The sequence below is a fragment of the Lepisosteus oculatus genome, chromosome 1 (genome assembly GCF_040954835.1).
Source record: "Lepisosteus oculatus isolate fLepOcu1 chromosome 1, fLepOcu1.hap2, whole genome shotgun sequence".
NCBI lineage: Eukaryota > Metazoa > Chordata > Actinopteri > Semionotiformes > Lepisosteidae > Lepisosteus > Lepisosteus oculatus.
The window spans coordinates 71,909,272-71,923,697 of record NC_090696.1 but is presented as its reverse complement, the minus strand read 5'-3'; the positions used below and the strand labels follow the sequence as shown (position 1 = coordinate 71,923,697).

The following is a 14,426-nucleotide window of genomic DNA, read 5'->3' as shown; positions in this document are numbered from 1 at the left end:
TCCTTTTCCATAACCTTTATCTGTTGAAGATTTACAGAAACATAAAAACCTGCTTAAATTCTAAGGAATGATGGATCTGAACTTCAGTTAGTGTAATCGCAATTGCATAGAGTGCTTTATCTGCCTTTTAATTAATACAATACACACTCTTGACCTCTTATATACAACAAAAAGGTATTATCACATTTTATGAGTCACATTTTTCACTTTATGCTAAACAGACTTTACAGTAGGTGCCTTTGTAAGCTTGTGAAATCATAGCCATTGAGCTAAATGTATATCCTGGGACTGAAGCTTATCACCCAATCTATTTTGCTACTCTGTGTTGACATCTCTTTACAAGGCAAATGTCTTGTTACAGTATGTCCTGGTATGGTTGACACAGTCCCAGTTTTGTAGCAAATGTCCTTCATCCCAATTTAGGGGAGTATAGTTCCACCGCCCATGACACAGTATAACTAGGGGTGAACCAAAGATATACAGGAGGCTGACACAATCTCTATACAATATGTTGATAAACGTGCTTATCTCATTTGTTAAGGTGTTTACAATATGTGCTCCATATGTGATTCAGACATTTATCCTGACATTCAGGTGCCTAATAAGCAGGCTGGTGTTTTTCAGAAAACTCTGTTTGGAATGAATAAGAAAGTAGAATCAAGGTAGGTTAGATTTTATCCCTTGACTATTAAATTACTGTACATCCTGAAAAGAGAAGAAAAGAAACACAATTTTTTCACTGATAATTTAAAAAAAGATATGTGTATGTTGTTATGCAATTAATAAAATCTAAAATACAAACCACTTTAAGCAATCTGTTCCTAATTATAAATCAACAATCATGTTTAAGTATAGTTCAGGTGGGGAGCTGCGTCAGCATGTACAGTATAGGCTGCAAAGGAACAAGTAATAGGTTTATACCAAGCTGAAAAGAGAAGAAAGAAAACACAACGTTTCGGCTGTGGAGCCTTCTTCAGGTGTGTTTAAGTATAGGTTGACATTGAATGGGGTAATATTAATGTACTGTAGAAAATTTAAATTCTAACAGACTTTCTACCACTGTCTAACTTTTGCATGTCAGTCAAAAGCTCATTCAAAAGTTGTTGATCGTCTAACGTTTCTCTGCAATACATCTCTTGTGCAGTTTCTGTACTCCAGACAGTTTTCTATCAGTTCCAGTTTCCAGTCCAGGTCTGCTGCCATCTTCTGTTTGAACCTGGTTCAATTGTCTTTATTTTTTCTCCCTCTTTGCTTTTCTTCCTTTTAAGTATTTAGATAAATACTTAAGTATTAGCAGTTAAAGCAGGAATGCAAGCGCAACATTAATATTTGACCATTCTTGTATTTTATTTCCCCAAACTTCAAAGAACAGTCCCTGCCAGAATAGAGAAAGTAAACAAACTTATAAAAAGAACTGTCTGACAGTCTGCACTAGGTTTTAAAACTTTGTTTTAACAAGGCATTTTTGCTGTGCATGAAATATCTTATTTTTTTCTAAAATGAAATTAATTCTAATCACCAAATAAATTAAATGATTAAAATTAGACAGGAGAAGTACTCTAGGTTTCCCTCAGTCTGAGGTGTCTAACGGATACAGTGGCTCTACTTGATAAAAGAGAGAGACTTATGTTTTTTATTCTCTTTTTGCAAATACAGTATAATATTTTGAATAATAACTAAGCCTTGCAGCTACACATCTAATGAAAGCGCTATGCTGTATGAAATTATACAGAACTGAACTGAAACTGTACTTATAGGACTCCTCCATAGAGTGACTTGACTTTTATAGAGAACACAATCTTTATTTACCTCTTTTTTGTGTTACATTTAAATTCCATAAAGGTGGATTGAATTAGAACATACATTGCATAGATACAGCAGGTAAAGAGCAGCTGTTTTTAATATTTTTCATATTGTGAAGCCATAACTGCGGTTTACTCTTCTGTTTCTCTGTACTAATCCAATCATGACTTGGATTTTTCCATTTAAGGATTCACTTTGTAAAGTGATGTCTTTCCAGTTTGCCATGCTAGATTTTTTTCTGATTAAAATAATGACTATTTGAATACAACTGCCAATGTATTCATGCTGAACATCAACACCAGAACATTCCTCTATTCTGGCTATTCTTCCTGAATTACTAGGTACTTGTAATACAAGTACTTGTACTTGTAAAGTGGAGAAATTTCTATGCCTTCGTGGATGAGAAGGACGATACTTCATGTACAATGGAGCCTTTACAGTAACAGGAGAAAAAATAAAATGTACAATTAATATAACCCTGCATCTTAAGTGATATGAATACAATGTACTTTTGCTGCATAATATTTATATTAAGTTTTTATGAGGTCTAACAGGAATAAAACGTATAGCCCAGCAAACAAAAACAAAATCGATCAATTCAAAATGTGCTGTATGTATTCTGAGAAAACATCCCCTCACACAGTCATCGGTACAACCTGAAATGTCTGGCAACACTCTGGGATACATTTTGATTTATCTGGAGGAAGAGGTTTGTCAGGTAGTTTACCTTTTGTTCAATTTATATCTGGGTTCTTTTTCTGAGCACAGTGCCAAGCATGAGTACTTAGAGGCAGACAGTTTTCACATATATATTATGTGCATATCTGTGAAGAGTCCAGTCCACAATGTGAAATAAGTCTGGAACTTTTCTTTGTTTTTGTTTTTATTTAGACGAACAAGCAAGGTGCTGCTTACATCCTGTAATAAGTCTTTTAACAAAAACTAGATGTGACTAAATGAAGGCAACCTACAGTTTGACAAAGGTTACAAGGTACAAGTAGTAAAGTGTACTCTGGGACAATCTTATTACTAGTCACTTTTTTTATTTTTGCAGCTGCAGTAGATATTTTCTCTGCTCTCCTTATCTCTTAATTAACTTCATTCCACAACTGCTGAAAACAGAAATCATTTTCCAGAATTCTGTAGGAGTAGCCACTCGACAATGCCCAAGACTTTTCCTAACACCATAAAAGTACAAAGAAACATTTCTGTGTGCTTGTGGATAAAGCAGAAAGATAACACTGGACTCTACAGAGCTGATACGTCAGCAGCACACAGAAGTTTGTATTTAATTTGTGGTCAATATGGCACCTGTGTTGGATAACATTCTTTTTGAGCATCGATAATACAAAAGTTAAAAGCGACAGTCTTTTTAAATCTGTGTTTAGTGCTTTAGGCCTTGGAAACCATTAGTCTTGCATAGAACCCTTAGGGATTGTTTTCAAAATATATAGTCCTTTACAGAAAAGTTATTTTATGAAAATATGCTTCCAATTATGTTTGCAGAAAAGTTATACAGCACCTAATTTTAAAACAACAATCTAACATTTCCTTTTGAACGGGGTTCTGAAATTTCTTTGTTTAAAGGCGGAAAGAAATCCCTCCAAATCATTTCCCCAAATCAGAACTTAACAGAGAAAAGCTGATAAGTCCAAAACGCTGTAATGTAAAGTTGTTTTTATATCCTGACGAACATAATATGTCTATTATCATTAAGTGACTAAATGGAGGTAAGTGAAATGTTATTTCTGTGTTTTAGTCTCTTGGGGACTGTTAATTCTAGTTTGATTTGATCAAATATAATTGGAGTTTTATATCTGGGTCAATGCTCAATCACAGGGGTAAAGCAGGCTACGATGCAACATTGGTAAAATGACAAAATCCTTCTCCTAGTGTGTTTAGCTGGTTATGTTCAGTTAGGATTTTAAGATAACTCTGTATGAATGTCTTTCTGTCCAGCATAGTCTCATTCTTCTCAGTAACACCACTAGCTTCAAGGATTAGGAGGCCTATTGTTTGTGACTTGTTGAGTACCAGCCAAGTGTAGTTAGGTAGTGACAGTGAATTACTGGTTACATAAGAACAGAAGAAAGTTTGCAAACAGGAGGAAGCCATTCAACTCTTCTACCTCATTCGGCTGCTAGCAGCTAATTCGTCTTAGGATCCCATCCAACTGTTTCTTACACAAAGTATTCATATTGGTTTTGACAACATGGTTGGACAGCTTGTTCCAGACACCTGCATCTCTTTTTTGTAACATGACTGTGTTGGCTAGCATTTATCTAACACAAATTAGCATGCCTTTAGATAAAGCAAGGCTCAGAAATATTATTTACATTACATCATACAGCGTGTCATTTATTTTCATGAAACAACATTGAGGTCACTGTAAAGTGCAGATATGCACCAGCTATACATTCATTTGATTGATATTATGTTGTCTTAACTCAATCAGTGCACCGTGAATAAACAGCTACCACACATCAGCCAGATATGCAGTATAAAACTTTTCCTTAAAGCAAATCTAATTTGTGAAGCGTGCCAATGATTAATAATCCCTTTCCCTCAAACTCCTGCCAGTTGCCAGCAGCATGGGTGATACTCCCTCAAATCGCATGTGGAAAAAAAAAGAACAAAATAAGTAACATTTCCCTTTTCTTACTCAACTGACTCAAATTAAAGTATCATGTATTCTTAAAGTTAATGCCTTGCTGAAAAACAGCTGTCATGTCAAATGTAAGATTCAGTTTCAGAGAGCTTGCAAGTGCACAGTTTTAACTAGGAGCATATAATACCCATTTCTCAATTACACATTTTGAAACGCAGCTGTATGCTGTATGTCTTTGATACAAAAAAGGGAGAAATTAAAAGAAAATGATATGTTCAAGCTAGTTAGAACGAACATTAAACATTGGTGATTCTCATAACCTGAAGCAGCTCTGCTCTCTCTTTCCTTGGGACTGAGATTAATTTTAATCAGATTCCAGCAGACTCCCAGGGGACACAAAGCTACAGGTGGTGTATTTTCATAGGAGGTACAATACTGTTGTCCTGAAGTCATTCAAATTCATCTGACTAACCACATTGGGTTACTTCAAACTTGACCATTTTTTACCAAGGTCCTCTTTAGTTACTTTCAATTTTATACACTTCTTTAATTCTTTCATTACACTGTAGCAGATGAAAGCATTCATGTTTAAAGCCTTTCTATAGTCAAACTAATTAACTCAAGCATCCTTCTGAACACATCTGGGGGAATGTAACCAAAGTCATTTTCTCAAGTTTACTACACAATCTACAATTACATTGTATCTGTCAGTATAAACAGCTTCAGATTTTGATTCTACATTTTTGACAACTAGCCTTGCTCTGTTCTATCTGTAGAACAAGCCAGCATGCATGTCCAAGCACAGCTTCAGGATAACAGAAAAGACTAAACTTTCAAGAGTTAGCAATTTAATTATGTCAGTCAAGGCAAGAATTTTCCAGTTTCATATTACGTGTAGTTATTGTAACTCTGAAACATAGAGACTGCTTCTGAATCCAATAACAGTTTAGCTTGTTCCTGGCGTTCTGACCTTATCATTTTGATCTTCCCCACTGTGGTTAAAGTAAAATAACCAAAATATTGTAAAAGGAATATTGTTCTTTCTACAATATTTCATGTCGGAAATGTTATTGGGTTTTAGTGTTTGATTTTAGTAATTTGTAGATGATTGGAAAAGTCTTTAAAAGGAAATCCGTCCGGTCCTCTATTATGAGAGAAGACTCAAACATCTGTGTACTGAAGTCTGTGAAAGCTGTTGCCGCCAGACTAGAAACACATGCTTCTTGATACACTGTTCAGCTACAGTAGTACAGTGTCAAAAGGCTCTATCGTGTCTACAGGGCTCATTAATATTTTGACTTTGCCTGTGTCAGAAAACACTGAGCAAGTCTCCAATTCTACCTTGATTCACATTGAGAAACTATTTGAAAAGATTTGTTTACAAACTAGCTGAAACCACAAAATCATTAGACTGAATTGCTGAGAATTACTCCCATTATCAGCCTTTGGATAATGCACTTGACACTACTACAATACGCATCACCTAAAGAGCTGTGTGTTATTCTTGTCCTTTTTTTGGGAACTAAAAACCTACAAAGTAGAACAGTGATTGTAAAACATTTTTGTGCAGTCAGGTTAGATATCACTAGTGCCAAACCCTAGAGACACTAAAGAGAAACCATCTGTGTGGACCTCATCTTAAATTTTGATTCATGTCAGTGCTAATCTGTAAAACAATGTAGAATTTACCTCAAAACAATGTTTTCTATAAGTGATATAAAGGATTTTTAGGTTATTCTTAATATATAACCCTATTAACAATTCAAGTATCCCAAAATGAATATGATAAATTTGTACAAAAATGTACAGCAATATCAAACTTAATTCTCCATCTGTATTTATGCTTAATAGCATGTAAATGAATTACTTTTTATTCACATTTAGTTAATAAAAATAAACTTTAATTTATATAGCAATTTTAAAAGTAGCATCTTAAAACTCTTTACAGTGGCTATAAAAAACAAAATAGGTAAAACAGAAGAAAATAGTTATATGGATAGCAAATTCCAAAACAATCTCATATAAGATTGACAAGCGATTAGAAGTGTAGCAGAAGACACTTGGTCATTAAAAAATGGAGAAGACACAGACACTAATTAAGTAAAAGCCTTTCGGAAAAGGCTTGAGTCTTTAAATACATTCAGGAAAGGTGGCTCTCTGATATCCTTGGAAATAGAATTCCAATAAAATATTCCACAGAATTTGGGGAGCAGTAGGAGAAAGCCCTGTCATCCATAGAATGTAGATGGTCTTGGGAACATCTTGAAGACCATAGTCAGATGAATGAAAGTTGCAAGGTGGGGAATAGACAGACAATGACTCAGATTGGTACAGAGATGCCAAGGCATATAGAGCATTATGGGTGAGCATGAGGATTTTGAGTTACACTCAAAACCTGATAGGAAGCCAGTGCCAAGATTCCTGCACAGCAGTAATGTGATCACCTTCACGTGACCTGGTCAGGATTCTGGCTGCCAAATTCTGAACATATTGCAGTTTGTTCAGTGTGGATTTAGATATCCCAGCAAGAACAGCGCTGAAGCAATCAATTCTTGAAAAAACAAATACCAGCCTTTTCTGCAACAGACAAAGACAACATACAGTAGAATGCAGTCTGGTGATATTTCTGAGATGGAAGAATGTTGTTTCTACAATATTTTGCTCATGAGTGTCAAAATTCAAGCCACGATAAAATATTATCCATTAATTCTCCATTGTTGATTGAAATTCAAGCACAGATAAGGTTACTGCATTGGGTTTATGTATGTAATGGGAAGTACCAAGCAGCAGGACCTCAGTCTTGTCGCAGTTTAAGTGAAGGAAATTTGAGTCATCCAGGTTTTTACATCAGAGTGCAGAGACAGCAACTTCAGTGACAGTATTTGTATGGACAGCAGATTTGAGTATTATTAACACAAAAATCAGAATGACAACTGTAAACATGTAAATGCTGAATAGCAGGGGGCCCAGTACTGAGCCTTGGGGAACACCAGACTTAACAAACCCAACTTCCGAACTGAAACCCCCAAGAGAAACCAAAGTGTTGGTGATCAGTAAGGTAAGAGTAGAGCCATTTAAGAGCAATATCAGAAACTCAAAATACAATCTCAAGAGGGGAGGTTTAAATGTCAAGGTGAACAGTATCAGAAGCAACACTTGGGTTTGGGAGAATTAGAATACATAGAGAAATGGAATCAGATGCCATAATGAGATCTTAAGTAACTTTAACAAGTGTAATTTCTGTGCTGTGTAATTGTGTAAAAACAGATTAAAAGGGTTTAAAGAGGTCATTTGAAATTAGCTAATTGCTAAATTGTATTGCAACAGCTTTTCCAAAAAATAAAAGTAAGCTATAGGACGAAAATCGTTTAAGTTGTTCTGAGCCACGTTTGTTTTTTTTAAGCACAAACCTATCAGAAGCCATTTTAAAGGCCGTTGGTTCTACTCCAGTATTCAAGGATTCCTTTTTTATGTCGAGGATGGTAGGGCAGAGTGCTGGAAAACAGGACTGAAATTAAACAGAAGGAATGGGTTGTCTAACCAAATTTATAAGTCAGATTGTTCTACCCTGGCCCCGTTTGTTTTCCATCCATTGCCTTGTTTGTACTTATCTAGGTTTCCATTCTGATTTTATTTTGTGAGGTGTGTAAGGTTTCTTTTATTACAGCTTACAAAGTGTGAGTACAGTGTGTTCAAACAGATTCCACCACTGTTCGTAATCACTCGGTAAACCTGGTACAAAGGTGAATCCTATTATATTCTTAAAAAGGTGGAACATTTCAGAGCGGATCACGGTTCTCTCTTTCTAATCCCACAGAAAGTTTCAAACAGATTTGTCTACAGCATAAGGCAAGGAATCTAAAACATGTTTCAGACTCTATTAAAAGATTATTAAAAAACAGCTGGTGCGTTTGCAAAGCATCTCTCCATCTCTTAAAGCGGAACGCAGTCTGGAGATATTTCTGAGATGGAAGAATGTTGTGGTTCTGAACTTCTTTACTTTTGGAAGGTAAAAATGATTTTTCTGTGTTTAGAAAAACAGTATTATTCACTTTTGGAAGCAAGTCTCTTTGTATTTCCCCTACTCTGTAGAACCACTGCTGTCATGCAAGCATATAGAGAAGACAAACAGTCACCTACTATAGATATTTTTTGGAAGAAGGTTTTACAGAAAACAGCTGTTATCTATATGGGGGATTAGAAGAAAATGTGAAGTATGTCACTAAAGGGGTCATTCTTCACCAGCTGAAGGAAATTAAGGTAACACCTGTCCAATTCATCACAGCTCTAATCTAGGCTCTTGTCCAGGTAAACAACTTATTGCACTGATCTTTTCCTCCTGTATGTGTAGTATATTCTTAATGTCCTATGATAAGGCATCACAGTTTTATGTTCAAAGAGGCAATTTGAACAATGTCTAATTGAGACAAAAAAAGGGTACTGGACAATTAGGAACAGATTAAATGTCAATATGTTACAAAGAGGTATCCAAGTCCAAAAAGCTGTCAGATCATTCTGAAGAATAAAAGAATGTCTGACACTGAACCTTCACAACCTTAACCTTGACCATCCATCTAGGAGCAAGATCATTCTCACGTGTACACACTATAGACATTGTTTCCTTTCTAAAACCAAGATTGTTATATGGATCTTATCATACTCTTCCTTCTTAATTTTCTTATTTTTCCCGTTTCAAATACGTTTATTAACAGGCCTCCTTGAGCATTTATGAGTGGGAACGTATTCTTTGTTTTTTCTAACATGGCGTATTGTAACATCAGTTGTGGAAGTGCTTTGTGGTGATGCTTACTGATGACTCTTCATTTCATTTTAAAAAAAAAGGTAAATTGATATTTTACAAAATCTATTTGGCAAACATGCTTAATGTTGAACAGAACACATGTAAATTGCTGAACCGCAACTACTGGCATTCTTTTGAATGTCTGAGCCAGATATTTTGATTGAATCAGGTGGAGCGTGATAAAAGTCAGAACTAATTTGTCACTGTTCTGTGTTTCACGTTTTTAAACATTCTGTGTAGGGGTCCATATTTACTGACAGTCTTCTGTTGTTCCTCAGTTCCAAAATACTTCGACTGACTTTTACAAATAACAAATTCTAATCATAATAGTAAGATCTAATGTAAGATGGCAAACTTATGGGATCAAGCTCAGGATGCACTGCTGTTGGTATTTTAATTTAGTCTATTGATTGTACAAGGTATAGAGACGGTACTGAATTTGTTTATTATTATTGGGCTGTTGTCTATTCACAGTTAATTGATGTGTTACTCATGATGGGTCCTACACATAAATGTACATATATAGTCAGGGCACTACTGTTTTCCGTATCCATAAAAGTTCACAAAGCTTCAACTTTTTTTTTACAGAAATAATCTGTTACAGAATTTTTTGGACGAAGAAGCAGGTATATGCAGACCATTATGTTTTTATTAGTCTGCTGTCAAACACGGTCGTGCTGTTGATGTGGTTTTGTGAGTTTAGTTTTCGCCTGACTTCTGATTCATTTCTGAGAAAAAAAAGTTGCCAATTCAAATAGGTTTAGCAATTTTCAAGCACGATATGTGCTCAGCTCTTTGACCTTATTCAGAGCAGTTTAAAACTGTATAACGTCCTCCACCGGGAAGCCTTTTACAAGGTCATTATCACCATTACAATCAAGACAAACACACAGACGAATTCCTCTGCAACTCTCCCTGAAATAATTAGGCCTCCTAATGGGCTTTAATGTATTGTTAGCTCAGAGTTATTTTTAGTAAACAGAATTTCCTAAATGCACATCTCTAAAGAATAATAAAAGTGACAATGTCGTTGATACCATTTGAGGCTCTAAAGTTCGTTCTGGATGGTCCTCTTTAATTGCTTGCTTAAAGCAGTCATTTAGTCAATAATTTTGTTTCGAGTTCAGATTTCACTGAATTCTATTGTGTTGCAGTCACAAGGGTTACATTCCTTTCCAGAGCATAAACCATAAACAATATTTAAAGGGGGGTTATTTTTAACACCTCTATACCTGTTTGGTTTTGTGTAAGTTATTTTTCACATACCTGCAGTGGACTGGGCCATTAGCTCGCAGACCCCTTCTCTGATACTTTCAGCCGAAGTGCATCAGCACAGAAGGACACTCTGTCCCATGCAAACACAGGTTGAGCCATGTGTTAGTATCGGAAACATAAACGCAAGACTCCACTTGTGTCCTCCAGTGACACCCACTTCCAATCAACCACTGTGCGAATCGTAGAGATTTTGCCACATCTGATCTACACCATGCTATCCTGGGAACATGCCATCTCTGTGACCCCCTGCCCTTCCTGTGTGCGTGGTGCAGAAAACAAGAATAAAGCTTACTGCGGCTTGCTGGAAGGCTCCCTTCGTGTAGGTCCCACCTCCCCGGTATCTGATGGCGGGGATCTCCTGGTTGAAGAGAGCGCACTTGTGTTGGTGGGGCTGAGGAGAGGAGATGTAGTCCACCCGAGTCACCACGTTGCTCTTCGAGGAAAAGGTCACTATGGCCACCCTCGTGGCGGAGGGCGCCACGGGGAAGTCCGAGAGGAGCTTCTTGACGAACCTCAGCTCGCTGAGGAAGTTGCTGTTGCCCACGCTGGAGGACTCGTCGACCAGGAACACCAGGTCCAGGCTGAGGCTCTTCTCCCGCAGCGTCCTGACGTTGCGCTTGAAGTACTGGCCCAGACGCTCCACTTTGCTCTCCGAGCTCTCCTGTTGCTGCCTGGGCTCAGCCAGTGGGAGCACGTGGCTCAGATTCAGGTGTGGGTGTTTATAGAGGGAAAACTGAGGAAGCACCGGCAAGCTGCCCGCTGCGTGGAGATAAAAATAGAAAACGAGAAGGCGCCACATTGCAACACGTTTTTCTTATATATATTTACACAGAACAAAAAAAAAAATCGGTTCCTTTTCCTCTCCCTTTCAAAGTCCACCTTTTCACTTTTTAGGTTAGCTCTCTAATGAGGTGCGTGCTGGCCCTGTTCTCTCAGATGAAAGGGAGTTTCATTTCACCCCCAGGCACTGGCTGTGCATCTGACTGAGACCGAAAATGCTTTTCCCTCTCTTTCAAAACCATTTTAAAAAAAGTTCTGAGAAAAAAAGGGGGCAGTCACAGCGATTTTTTTTTCTTCCTCCTTTTTTTTTCATGCTTGACTTACTTAGGTTCTATGTCACCAGAGCCCCATGCCTGTCAGGCTGTCAACATTCCCAAAGAAAACATCAGCACCACGAGTCTGATTGATACCATATGTCTGGCATTGGGCTGCACAGACATCCACACTGCAGTCCAGATACCAGAAGTGCCATTGTAATTAGAAACACTTTGTAGAGAGAGAAAACGGATAAATGTCTTCAGTTTACTTCAGCTGATGCCTCACTTCGGCAGCCTACTGTTTCGCCAGTCACAAAATATGGGACATGTAGTCAAATTAAACAGAGTATGCTTTCACTGCAATACTTTGCGATGCATGACACTACGAGTGGTGAAAGAGCGCTGTGATATCGTCCCATGTGGCTCGTTCAGGAAAAATCATAAATTGTCCTTAACAAAAGCAAGATCTTCAGTTTTACAACTGACAAATACCACTACGGCACAAACATGACATGGTGGTAATTGCATTCTGTAGATGCCTTGTATAGACTGGAAGTCAATCTTAAACAGTGACAGCAGATTAAGACTCCCCACAGAGTTACTTCATTACTGGCTTTTGACATTTAGGTTTTGACAGCAAAGTGCCTACAGCACTTATGTTTTTTTTTTAATGATCCCTTATTTTCCAGACCGAAAAAAATCCACATACTTAATTTCCCAGAGTTAGGGAATCACTTTAGAAAAACGGTGATGTTTTATCTATTCAGCTGTTGCTTCCTTTCCTAATTATCCTCACAGACACAATACGGTTGGATGGGAATGAGCCCTCTGTCTGTCTCACAGGGGTGTGAAGAGTGTGTATTAGAGTGGACTGGGAAGTGTACTATTACGGCTTCTTATCAAGACGGTTTTAGGAGTTTTGCACTGTATCACCAGACCTTTTGTATGCAAGTCTGAGTCAATGGCCTTGCTATGCGCTTCACCACAGTGCATGCAGTTCTGATGCATTCTTAAGTGAAAACATGTTATGACCACATAGTTTAATCTTAACTTGCTCCAGAACCATAGTTTTGAACAGGTTGTGCCACATGTCGAGTAATGCATCACCGATTTAATGCAGAAGTGGAAAGGGTAGCAGTTTCAAACCATTGCAAACGATTTACTGTATGAAATTATGCCTTATTACTAAATTCTTTTTTGACTAGCTATGGAATCTTATTGCAGAATACTACAGCATTTTTAATGTAACTGAGCTAAAGCTTTTGACAGCCTAATATTATTTTCCATATGTCATTCCTCAAAAATATTTGTGTTACTATGGTCAGAAAATCAGAATTAAACATCCAAACACTAAATTGTTTCTGCAGATACATTTATTACTGTGTTGCAACAGAGCAGCATTATTTCGAAGCCAATATGGAGATACCAGTGGATTTAGCACTCATCAGTACTTATATCATTAGTTCTTTGGGATTTCCTAATACAGCATTCACACGGAGGCACTGGAATGTGATTAGGAATGCTCATAGTTCTTCGTGTGGTCCAGTCTAAATATCCATGCATTTTGTCAAAGTACTGTTTCTGAACCTGATCAGGTGTTAGAGCTACAATATCAGAAAGCTATGGAATATTGCCAACAATCTGTGAGTTACGGAATGATTTATAGGAGATATGGATGTGTAGCACAATAGATTTTTACTTTGCAGCACAGGACTAAAGAGTAAAGCTTTAAACCAACAATTATGCAGAATGAGATACAAATTGTATATTTAGCTTATTGATTATTGCACTCTTTTCTTTTCCCCCCTTTAATTGTTTTTCCTATTTTTTTACCTCTTTTGACTCTTCCCCCACCTCTCTCCCTCCGTCTGGGTGTTTTTCTGAATTTGCCGTTGGTGTGAATTGAAAGAGCTTGCCCATTTCAAGAGGCTCACCTGTCCCCTCTTATCTCTGATGGCTGATTGTTGGGACAGATGTGGAAGAAAGGCATTCCAGGCATTTCTATGTGTCTACAGAGGTCTCACAAAGAGCTCCGTATCATAAACAAAGCTGAACAGAGCTGTTTTTCCTACACTTTGTTTATCACTCTTCTGGGGCTCCGGCCAGTGTCATCTGCCTTAGTACTACATCTCTGAACAGAGGCAGCAAGTTGCTAAATGGGATAAAGTTAGTCCAATAACATTACATAGACAACAACAAACATCCTTCTGCTATCTGATTCAGTGAAGTGTGCAATGTCACTCTCACAGAAGTAGTTACAAACAAATGTAATGTTAATTTTTTATTTGTGTTGCCAATTATAGCTCTCATCAAGAAAATAAGAATGTGCTTTCACTAGGAAAACATACTTAATGTCCTTGTTTTACTTGCTTGACATAATTGATTATTTTGAAGGAAGAATCGGGGCAACTTCAAGAAACTGATCATCCTGTATTAAATTAGAACAGTGGTCTCATTCAATGATTAATTTGCCAAAACAAACAACTTTATAAAGCACAAATTCTAAGAACTTTACATACTTTGATGTGGTGCTCCAGAGACATTTACAACTTTTGTGCAATCATCTCAGTTTCTCATAAACAAGAACGTTTTTATTTATTTTTTACAAAGCTAAAAAGAAGCTGCTTGAAAATGTCCCCATGATTTGAAATGCGTTGCCCTTTTTTTGTGATGCGCAGCTCTGTGGCTTGTGGGTGTACTGTATTGTCTGTATGTGGTTTCAATTTGATATCTCTCTGCTCCTGGGAATCTTTCTAGACCCCTTTGCATGCTTTACCACCACAGCTGTAGATTGAGCATCCCCCTTCCTCCACTACAGAGGGATTTGGAATGTTTGCCCCCAAGCATCCCTGTTTTGTTCACTGTCAAACACAATTGTTATCTATTCCCCCTGGCCTTTACC

The 14,426-nt window shown here is 37.3% G+C and overlaps 1 protein-coding gene across 2 annotated transcripts in view; it reads right to left on the bottom strand.

Moving 5' to 3' along the window:
• svep1 (sushi, von Willebrand factor type A, EGF and pentraxin domain containing 1) overlaps nt 1-11,489 on the bottom strand; it is a 93,560-nt gene extending 82,071 nt beyond the window's left edge. For both annotated transcript variants that reach the window (XM_069192425.1, XM_015345784.2), the window contains exon 1: nt 10,780-11,489. In XM_069192425.1, the coding sequence (XP_069048526.1) occupies nt 10,780-11,286 (507 nt within the window). In that variant the 5' untranslated portion in view covers nt 11,287-11,489. The remainder of the gene's footprint in view (nt 1-10,779) is intronic.
• Nucleotides 11,490-14,426: the final 2,937 nt, after the last annotated feature.